The sequence below is a fragment of the Vigna unguiculata genome, chromosome 1 (assembly GCF_037176805.1).
Source record: "Vigna unguiculata cultivar grain cowpea cultivar isolate G323 ecotype 2 chromosome 1, ASM3717680v1, whole genome shotgun sequence".
NCBI classification, from domain to species: Eukaryota; Viridiplantae; Streptophyta; class Magnoliopsida; order Fabales; family Fabaceae; genus Vigna; species Vigna unguiculata.
Window position 1 is genome coordinate 40,239,221 of NC_140792.1, and position 10,847 is coordinate 40,250,067.

Below are 10,847 nucleotides of genomic sequence, written 5' to 3' on the forward strand. Positions count from 1 at the left end.
TATTATCCTCTTATAAAACACTGCTTCATGTTCCCTTCTTTTTCATTCTCGTATTCTCTGCAGAAGCACACAAGAGTGCATGAAACAACTTCAACAATTGCTTCACTTTGAAAATTTTGATCCATGGCTGCAGATTCAAACTCAAACCTCAGAATCACCATTGAAAGAAACCCTCCACAGTCACGCCTAGCTGAGTTGAATATCAAGTGCTGGCCCAAGTACATGCCCTTCCTTCTTCTCTGCTTCTCTTTTGCTATGTATTGTGAAAAGGAATAATGAACTTGTATATATGTATAGCTTTCAGTGTAAAAAAATTGTTGTGCTATGATGTTTAAATTAGAATGATGGAATGCACTCACACTGTGAAAACTGTGAATTAACTTTTTTTGTATGGGGTGAAAAAAAAAATGAAAGGTGGGGTTGTTCTCCAGGGAAGTACCAGTTGAAATTTGATGCAGAAGAGACATGCTACTTGGTGAAAGGAAAGGTGAAAGCTTTCGTAAAAGGGTCATCAGAGTTTGTGGAGTTTGGAGCAGGGGACCTTGTCACCATTCCAAAAGGACTCAGTTGCACTTGGGATGTGTCTGCTGCAGTGGATAAGTACTACAAATTTGAATCAAATTCTTCTGCTGCATCATCATCATCTTGTTAAGTAGTGATTTGGACCAATGATTATGATTAATTAGGTTCATTTTAGCTTGTATGATTGATTCAGCAAGTTGCTATTATTCATTGAAAAGAAGAAAAAAAAAAGATAGAAAATGGTTGTCTGATTGCTGTTGTTTGAATTGAATGGAGATGCCATGGCTGACAGAAAGAAAGAGAGAGAGTGAAATGAATGATGATAATTATTTTAGTCAAAGAATGAGAAAACATATCAGTCAATGCATGAAGCCTGTATCTACGTGTAAAAATATAAAAGACAGCTTTTATTGTTCCTTTGACTGGTCAACGATTTTGGATGGAATTTTAATTGAATAATAATAACAAGAATAATGGATGTTGATTTTGCTAAAGAAAAGAAACAATGGGAATGATTTGGACACGTGAATCGTATGTGTTATGTTCTGTCATACTTTCTCATCTGATGACTACGACTAATTCCACTTTCTTCTTTTCTCTTCACTTCTCTTATCTCATGTTCATACTTTCTTCCTTCTTCTTATTCATGCGTTTTAATCGCATCAAGTTATTGCCTTTGTGTTTGCCATTTTTTCTAATATGTGTGTACCTTTGAATTAGATTTTTTGTTAAAAAGTATTAGTAAGATATATTAAGGGTCCATTTTAAGTTACACGTGAAGAATGTATAAGTTTTGTTAAACTTATCTTTGGTAACATGTTTTTCCTTTAAATTGTTAAATAACGTATGATATAGAATAATTACATAAAATGTTTTAAAACCTAATGATGTTTATTGTTTATATTTATGATTATTGATGCCTCGTTTATAGCTTCTCTAGTCTGAAAATAATTTTTTGAATGTAGTTTCCTTCGTTTGAAGTGGAATATAGGAGGAGTCCAGGACATGTAGATAAGTACAGGGTTTTTAGATATTGTATTTACGGAAAAAGACTTGCACATGGGCCTTTATAATGGCTACATCCTTTTCCTTCAATTCTTTCTTGTTTTTTTAAAGGGCGAGTATCTTTTGTTTCAGCAGTTTAGCAACCATGTATTTGGATTCTTGCATTTAGACGTTCTATCTTGTTGTACTCCCCAAAGCAGGGACCAAATTTATAATGGATACGAGTTGAAATTTGAAAAGATGTTACAACTCATGAATAAGAAAATGAAATATAACAAAAAACCGACCACATTAAAGAGGCAAAAGCCAATTCAAACTTTTCTCATTTAGGAGGGAAGACCAACGACAACTTCTGCCGTGCCCCACAATTACCACACCATTGCGTGTCCCATGACATGTATGTATCTATCTATCCACTCATTTCTATTCTATTTTGTTTTACATTTTTAAAGGATAGTTTTATAAATAATACTAAATAAAATATACTAACTTTGTCATTTTTATTTAATACTTTCTTCATAGAATCTTAAAATCTGTCCAAACACATAACATTTCCTTTTGACAATGCTTCGAGAAATTTCATACGAAAATAATATATCATTACTTCTAACAAGCCCCCCTTTTCATAATGCAACTTAATGTTTATCAAATTTAATATTTTAAAATTTATGTATCTTGTACGATTACACAAAGAATTTCCCTTCGAAATCAGGAACTTTCAAGAACAATCGGTTTCTCTCGAACATCTAAAAAACAATAAAACAAACAATTGGTTCTTTAAAATAAACAGATCTATATGACACACAGGAACATTTAAAGTAAACAGGTCTATACTTAGATTAGTCTATGCATACAGCGACATTTGGAATTGGTATACCTAGAATAGAAAAATTACCTATGACCTCGATAGTATGTTATTTTTGTTTACATACAGAGGTTTCAAAAAATTCAAAAAGAAAAACTCAAATGAGCTTGTTAACATTGACACTGTGTATCTACCCAAAGCTTAAATGTAAAAATATCTAGGATCCACACTCGTAGGACAGGACCTACAAAACATGGATATATTAAATGTTTGGCGTCCGCATGGTGTAATTTAGTGGGGCATGTCGTGTTGCTTGAGAATTTCCCGGGGACGAAGGAAAAGGAAAGAAAAAAAAAACATTTTCTTTCACTACTAACGTTACACAGGTAGAAACGGAGATTCCCACTTATGGGTTGAAGGAGGGAGGGGGACTTGGAGAGGAAAATAAGAAATACAAACATGTTAACAAAGGAAAATGTTAGTACATACTCATACATGGATAATACAAAAATATACATTTGGTACTGCAGTGAGTGAGGTTCCACCATCGGTTGCATGGGCTCAGCACTGGATATGGTTATGTTTGGGCAGTTCATCAGCAGAGAGAGCTGCATGGGGATAAGAAATACATTTTAAAACCTCATGCGCGTGAAAAGAAGGATAATCTATCAGAGTATGTACCTCCCAAGAGTTGAGCTTTAATAATTTTTTCAATAACTTCACTGGTTGAGTTGTTGATTAAAAATCAAGGTGAGAGAATCTCTACTCTGAATATATAGTACATCTTAGGGTGAGAAAGCTCAACTCCTTGAGAGGTCCACCTCTCCCTATAATTATCCTGAAACAAAAAATATTCCGTATCCACTACTTGCATAAAAAAGTTTATCTTGCATGGGTTTATATATATATATATATTTTACATAACCACAAACGCAACCAAAGAACTGGGGCTGGCGTACAAGGCTTACCATGCAAGTTGCACTGTAATGTGAATCAAATCTTTGAATTCCATGTCCAATCATTTATGTAAACCTAAAACAGGCAGTAAATTTGTAAGGATAAATAAACTAAATGTCAATAATTATGATCCACATGCACATTAACGTAAAGGAATGACATTGTAAAATAAAAAGCTAGTATGTTACTTAATTCACTCTTCCGAAGAGTTGGATAAGGAGATGTAATTCCTACAAGCGAATACTAAAAAAAAGTCAAAATGATTATTCTTTGAAACAATCAAACAAATTTTCATTCAACTCTTCGGAAACCATTCTGACATTTACTCCAACCAAGTTCACTCTACTTCAAAGAAACCACTCATCACAGACCCTGTCTCCTTTTTACATTTAACGTGGGTCAATCCTCCAATATTCATAGGCAACACGCTTTTCATATGAAGCCAATGAATCACGCAAAATCCAATATGTACACTTTTAACCTCTAAAAACCCTACCGAATGAAAACCAAATATCGTATGGTTGCAGAAAAAGGATTGGCTTGTAGTTATTGGGAAATGCTGATCCAAAAGCACAAGCGAGAGACGCAAACTTTGACAACTACCTAAGCAAAACATATTTTAAAATCAATTTGGCTTAAGATTCGTTAAAATAAAAGTGCAACTGTCATGCTGCATCACCCCACCAAAAAAAAGGATGTCGCTTTGGCATGATCATCACGTCAGAGTTTAGGCGATTGTATCATGAGCATAGTCTACCCTTAATCCTCCTCTGACATCGACTATTTTACTCATCAAAATATAGACAAAAATAAAAAAACACCCATTACATCCTAGTCGTCAAATAAACTATAAATCCTAAAAGAATCAATATATAACCTTGCTCACTGACTGACTCCAATGATGGTCTCCTCAGGAAAGTAACTTGGTCCGTTGCCATTCACTGCATGAGCACCGTCATACTGGAGGACCCTAAGCTTTCCTTCCTACAACCACAGGCAAAAGATTACCACTTAACTAATATAAGCTAAACAATAAATCATTGGTCTCCCCCAGCAAAACCATACCTTTGTTCCGTAAACTAGTCCTCCCCCAGCAAAAGGGTGAAAGCATGCCACATTGACCCCGTCTTCTGCACTAGGAAGCACCCTAACAAGTTCCATATCTGACACCCTGTATACCTGAAAAATAAAGCAAATTCACAGACATGAAATTCAAATCAAAACCATAAGAGAATAGATAATATGAATGACAACAATTGGTGCCAGCCCATAGATTAAGCATAAAAGTAGTTGAACAGTTGTCTAGACAACAGTTTAAGCATATATGTCATGATTCAAAACCAGCAAATGCAAATTCATCCTAAAGATTATACAGGTTACAAAGAGCGTGTACATGTGAGAGCAATTCACATCAGGGAAAATTTTAAATTGAGATAGAGCTTTTTACCTCGAGTACTGTGTATATAGGTAATGTTGTTTCTCCATCAATCACAATACTTTTAAGAAGAGAACCATGAGGTCGACCATAGGCAAGTAGTATGTGCTTAGATGTAGGAGAGAACTACACACCAAACAGCAGTAGCACAAGTTATTATAAGAATAAATTTAAAAACATGTATCATTCAAAAGGGCGCACATATCTCTAATAAGGCAGCATGGGATAGAAGAAACAATTTATAAAACATGAATATCAAAATAGTGGTACAGATGTGTGCAGAAAACGAAAGATAGTGTAATAAAAATATATTGGTCACATCGAAGAACATCCTTCAGGATTGGTTTCCGAATTTCATCATCTCAGGACTGACTGCCATATTTTCTTATATCATTATTTGTTTCCTAGTTAGTTATTTATTAGGAATATGATTAGAGAAAATAAGGGTTAAAGCTCTAGGTTTCATGAACACGTTTTAATTATATCACAATTAATTTAAATTTGTGTTTCATTCTCTTAATTCTCTTGTATATATCTTCCTCCCTTTACACCTAAACCTCACAATTTGAACAAATAAAATTATGAATGGGAAAGCACTCTGTTCAGAGTTAATAAAGGTTGGCCCAAAAAAGTATCGAGTTGTCAACAAGATTGCCCTACCAATAGTCAATTTGGGAAAAAAAAAAATCCTCAACGGACCAATTTCAATATATGAAAACTGAGAGACCAAAGCAATACATGTTGTTCAGGGACCAAATTGTGCGTATGTGTGTTAGTTGCATAAATCGTAGGGCACACAAAGTAACATAAGATAAAGTAATGAACCTGAATTGATGTCAGACAATGAGCTGCTCTAATTGCCCGTGATGCAAGCACCAACCCAAATCTGTTCAACATAAATAAACAAAAAAACAACTAAGTATGTGAATGAGTTTCAATTGGAAGCAATAGATGAAGTAAACAAGCCTTACGTTGCCTCCTCAAGGGAATATATCCGCAACTCATACATAACTTGGTGTGCTGAGATTGGATGTCGGGTTGGTGATGTTGCAACACCGGGCTCTTGGTGTGCTGGAGTTTGTAAGCCTGGATCAGCCTCTATATGAGGAAGCATACATGCAACGCAGGCGGCCAAAAATCTACCACATGGTGAAAAATGAGCTCCCATCTCGCTGCAAAGGGAAAAAATACAACTGTGAGTTGAAAATAAAAATATAAGCACAGTTAACTATTAGGATACAATTTGAATTCAATCTCTGAGGTAAGAATGCCAAATGAACATATTTATGACTAAATTAAGTATAACACCATTACTATTAGTGACAAATAGTGAGTTCATAATCATTCACCGGGAAAAATGAAAAACACAAACTAAATTTTCTAAAATGACAATTGACACGAAAGAATTACACTATTTCAACCACGAGATATAATAAGATCAGAAGGTACCTGCAGAGGACAGCATGTGGTATGGTTAGACGACATCTGTCGGCATTAAGTGGGACACAAGGATTTTTTATGTCATGTGACCACACTCTTAACTTCACAGTGCAAGGCAACTCTGCAGCAGCCACTGATGTAGCGGCAAGTTCTGATTGAATTCGACTCATTATCGTTTGGATATCGGATCCATCATGTGGATTATTAATAGAAACAGCAAGATTGCCGGATTCAGGTACAGGTTGACGGGATTGTGAAAAATGATTCCGTAAACCTGATCTCGTTGAAGAACCTGGTATGCTGATGCTGCCAGTTATTGCTGAAGATGGCATTGCTGCATCATTATTAGAACTGGAAAGATTAGATGGCACTGTGGAAGAACCAATCTGTTGAGCTAGAATGTCACGACTAGCACCCATGTGAGGAAGCATTGAAGGAACACCAACTTGACTTTGACTCATTAGAGATCCTTGGAGAAAAGGCAACTCCCATGCACTTGAATCTCTTGAACTAGAAGGAAAAAACTGGTTAAATTGACCCAACTCAGAGGGAACCCCACGGTTGGCAGTTTGCCTAGACAGTCCATGTAGCACACCATTAAAAGAATAGGTATTAGTAGAGTTTCCATGTTGGCTTCCTTCAGCAGGTCTGGTTTCATCAGTCTCCATACCATCCATAGTGAGATTACTGAGGCCGATTCCCATTCCATTAGAGAAAGCAGTATGGGCGGGATATTCTGTACCAGTTTGAGAACTAGTGGGCATCTCAGAGAATGTATCCATGGGAGACACTGTGGCCTCATATTGCTCTGTTGCACTTGTATCTGTTTGTAACTGTACCACGGCAGAAGACTCAATTTGCATGCTACTTGAGCCCACGTCATGACTAGAATGTTGTAGTTCTGTTCTTGACTCATCAAGAGTGTATGAGGGCATGAAAAAGAAAGGTAATGACACATAAGGTAGTTCGCTGGACAAACTAATATGTTCTGTAGGCTGAATATTTGTGACAAAAACAGCAGGCGGAGAATATTGTAAATAGCCAAGAGATGTTGCCTCTGTCATGGAGGAATCTGAAGAGTCAAGATCATTGACCTGCACATCAATATAAGCATGTTAACCAAAAAGAAAAATCCAAAAAATAATATTCTGAATAGCATGGACATATACAACCAAAAACATTCACCTCCGCAGTTAAAAGATATGGTGCGGCATGTGGGTGAAAATGCACAGCCCGAAGTGAGCGCTTTGTCTTCAACACAAATATAGGAGAGGATGCTTCACCTCTTTTGCTGTGGTGCCATATGTACAACTGAGACAGAATTTTACAAAGTGGTGCGAAAAACAGACTCCAAAATGTGAGATCAAAACACAACAGTTCATCTATAAGATATAAAAACATGGGAGAAAAAATACTACCTTGTGGCCAGATGCAACAGCAATTATTTCACCTTTGGCATGAAAAGCAATAGATGCAATGGGGCGGTCTGTGAGAAAAAAACACCCACTGAATTCATCAGAGAGAGAAACCATTATACAAAATAAAGGAACAAAGAACATATTTAGTAACAGTTAAAGAATAATTTAGAAAGCTAAGAGAGATTGCCAATGAGTAAACATACAGAACTGATGAGATATTATGCACTCTGATGTGTTGGCATCCCATAAACGAACTTCTTGATCCAAGCTCCCACTCGCAAGTATATGTGGATGCAATGGATGGAACCTAACCTGTACCATTAGCACAAAGTTCAAATTTCGGGTATGATTAGCACATAGTTAAAAACAATTGGGGGCGGGGAGTGCATCATGAAACACAAGAATATTTCCAACAGGAGAGACGGAGGATTGCAATAGTTACACTTGGTTGGGTTACACAAGCTACAATTTTAGACAAAAGGGCGTAATGTATTGGAAATGACACTTCCACCATTTATTGGCAAATAAAGTGGAGTGGAACCCCCAGTCTCGTATTCCTTTTGCTAATTAAAATTTGCGAATTGGAAATGAGATACACATTATTGATTATAGAAATTGTTAAAACCCTCACACCACTTAATGATATTTTCAACCCACTGCGTGTGGCAAAAGTTCACATATTATTAAGCTTCAAGCAATGGTCATGGGTCTTGACGAATGAATTCACGAGGAAAGGAAGGATTTTGTGGCGCAAACCAGAGTGGCAAATGGTAAAACGGGAATAAACGGTACATGTACAACTTCCGCTGTACCCATTCATTTTAGGAGTTTTTGAGACGTGTGTTTATGAAAAGGATAAAGTATTTGAGAAATAAAGACAATTATAATACATTGTTGCCCTGTTTTGCACAATGTTGGTAGGACAGAATTTTCTTCCCCGGATGCAAGTTCCCTTGTCTCTCAATTAGAACTTGCCCAGTCAAGTAGAAAAAACAGCTCATCCTTCCCCCCACCCATGCCTAAAGACTCGTTGTACACAAATATTTTCGTAACAAATAAATAGCTACATAAATTGAATGGCGGGATATCACCTAATTGAATATCAACGAGAACTTTATTAACTCAATTTCATTAAATTGTCACTTCTTCAGAGAAAAGTGCATCTCATCAAACTTCATGCATGAAAGATTCCTTCCATAAACCACAATCATTACCGAAAGATACTACAAAAGAAAGATTAAACAAAATACACAGGAAATCAAGGCAAATGGCATGCAGACATATTTGAAACTTACCGCCCAAGGCGTTCTCCTATGGCCAACTAACACCTTTAAGCATCTTCCAGTTTCACAATCAATTATCTTCACTGTATGGTCACCACTGCACATGGCTCATAACAAGATCAGATTCAATCTTAAAAGTTCTTAAATTAAAATTAGCAAAGAGGTGATCAGCCCGTTAAAACTTACTGTGTAGAGGCAAGAACCTTGCCATCGGAACTAAATGCAGCTGCAATAGTAGACCGAGGAGGAGGCAATAAGGGACAATACTTAGCTGACAAATGCCGCAATGACTCAGCCTCGACCCTGATAATCATTGTCAGAGATGTTAGCCCCCCAAAATAGACTCTTCTTGAAAACAAATTTCACATTCTCAAGAAGCTTATTTTTGCCAATACAACTTATGGACTAAAGTAGTGTAAATACCACGAGAGGAGACCCCGTCTTGCATCTCTCACAACCTCATTCTTAGGACGAGAATAAGGACTAGACTTTGACTTAGAAGCTTCACCCCAGTGCCACTTGGCCACGTATTTTGTTCGGGGTGAGATCTCTCTCCTTGCGAGCAAATTGAATACATTGCTACCACTGGCCAAATTCAATACATCAGGTAAGAGAAATATTTTACAGTAAAACATGTAACTTCAAATTCAACTTAAAAGAAGGAAAGTGCATTTCTGTAATTCGGCCTCAGTTGACGAACACAAACTTCAAAATCCAAGTATTGATAAACGTATGGATTCTCGGCTTATAGTAGCATGATAGATCACCATGCTAAGCTCACGCACAGTCTAAACATGTCAGAAACTACAAAATTTCGACAAGAAACTCCAATTCTCCATGATCATCCATTAAAATCATGCACAAATTCTCCAACAAGTACCGCACCACCAGGCATCTATAATCAACAAAAACCCAACCACTATGGCCCATATTGATCATAACCTCAGAATACCACGATCTCATCTAAAAACCTAGCTAACTCCACACGACTCAAACAGACCTCTGGAGAAGACAAAACAAAACTCTGGACACTTTCCAAGCCGGCGACCACGAATGGATGTTAACCAACACCTAAAACCACTCTACAGAAGAACAGGATCCAACCTAAAAACCATGCAGCAGCCCCAAAAATCGAGGCTCGGGAACATCAATCACATGAATCAAGCTCAATTCAGCTGCCTCCAACATAACAACACTATTATTTCACTATCCTAATCAGAAAGCAACCCAAACACGCCGCCACAATAACAGGCCAAAGAAACAAAACCGAATTAGGCGTAATTGAAAACTCCGGCAAAATCAGCAAAAGAAACAATCCGACACTGACTTCCGTCCCGCGGATTCGAAGAGAAATTGAAAGAAAAATTGCGAAGAGGCGCAAGATTAAAATGAATTTCCGTTAGAAAAAAGGAATCGACGGAAAGAAAATGGACCTGCTGTTGGAATTGTGCGAAGAGGAAGAAGCGTGATCGCGCGAGCGAGAAAATCCCGTCATTTTGGGGGAGGAGACGAAATTGGGAGAAGAGAAGAGAGGATCGAATCTGAGAGGAGTTATAGGGAAGAGAAGAAGAGATTCATGGTTTCGAACGAAGACAGAGACAGAGACAAACACACACACACACTACTCTCTTCTTTCTTCTTCTTCTTCTTCTCTCTCTTTCTCTTTCTCTCGAATGTGATGCCTTTATTTCAGAGCCTCCGTCTTTGTTTCATTTCGAAGACAGACCTAACCCGACCAGACCACGCTAAAAGGAATTCCCATCTTTTGGGCCTCCCCCTGCAATTTCCAACACTTTTCGGGGAGGAAACTCTAATTAATGGAACTACGTGGGTTTTGTTTTTTTCTGCCCTTTCATGCCATCAGATCTCTCCACCTACACCGTTGGATCTTAGAGCCGTAGGGATTTGTGATACCAACCTAGGTTTAGGACCAAAACGAAGACTGTGATAGAGAGAAAATGAAATTCATGAAAGATGGATAT

The 10,847-nt window shown here is 37.2% G+C and overlaps 2 protein-coding genes across 5 annotated transcripts; one reads left to right on the forward strand and one right to left on the reverse strand.

Annotated features, from left to right (window-relative positions):
• Positions 1–952, forward strand: LOC114162206 (uncharacterized). The gene is made up of 2 exons (XM_028046059.2): positions 1–218; positions 415–952. The coding sequence occupies exons 1-2, from the start codon at positions 124–126 to the stop codon at positions 650–652; spliced, it is 333 nt and encodes a 110-aa protein (XP_027901860.1). The 5' UTR covers positions 1–123; the 3' UTR covers positions 653–952.
• A 1,722-nt stretch (positions 953–2,674) lies between these two features.
• LOC114196205 (uncharacterized) lies at positions 2,675–10,592 on the reverse strand. 4 transcript variants are annotated; one of them, XM_028045946.2, is made up of 17 exons: positions 10,299–10,592; positions 9,289–9,450; positions 9,052–9,168; positions 8,878–8,962; positions 7,786–7,894; positions 7,583–7,650; positions 7,350–7,475; positions 6,174–7,258; positions 5,696–5,896; positions 5,550–5,610; positions 4,737–4,850; positions 4,355–4,468; positions 4,167–4,273; positions 3,478–3,519; positions 3,301–3,364; positions 3,014–3,170; positions 2,675–2,940 (listed from the first exon to the last, which is right to left on the reverse strand). In XM_028045946.2, the coding sequence occupies exons 1-13, from the start codon at positions 10,358–10,360 to the stop codon at positions 4,172–4,174; spliced, it is 2,406 nt and encodes an 801-aa protein (XP_027901747.2). In that variant the 5' UTR covers positions 10,361–10,592; the 3' UTR covers positions 2,675–2,940; positions 3,014–3,170; positions 3,301–3,364; positions 3,478–3,519; positions 4,167–4,171. The 4 variants fall into 4 exon arrangements, with proteins under 4 accessions (XP_027901747.2, XP_027942683.2, XP_027901671.2 ...); XM_028086882.2 differs by lacking the exon at positions 3,014–3,170; XM_028045870.2 differs by lacking the exon at positions 3,478–3,519 and having other exon boundaries at positions 10,299–10,591.
• Positions 10,593–10,847: the final 255 nt, after the last annotated feature.

Excerpts from the sequence above, each read along its gene's own strand:
- LOC114162206 (XM_028046059.2), top strand. The coding sequence starts at position 124 with ATGGCTGCAGATTCAAACTCAAACCTCAGAATCACCATTGAAAGAAAC. Across the intron at positions 219-414 it reads AATATCAAGTGCTGGCCCAA|GTGGGGTTGTTCTCCAGGGA; the intron begins GTACATGCCCTT and ends AAAAAATGAAAG.
- LOC114196205 (XM_028086882.2), bottom strand. The coding sequence starts at position 10,360 with ATGACGGGATTTTCTCGCTCGCGCGATCACGCTTCTTCCTCTTCGCAC. Across the intron at positions 7,259-7,349 it reads CATATCTTTTAACTGCGGAG|GTCAATGATCTTGACTCTTC; the intron begins GTGAATGTTTTT and ends ATTGATGTGCAG. Across the intron at positions 4,469-4,736 it reads CTATATACACAGTACTCGAG|GTATACAGGGTGTCAGATAT; the intron begins GTAAAAAGCTCT and ends TTTATTTTTCAG.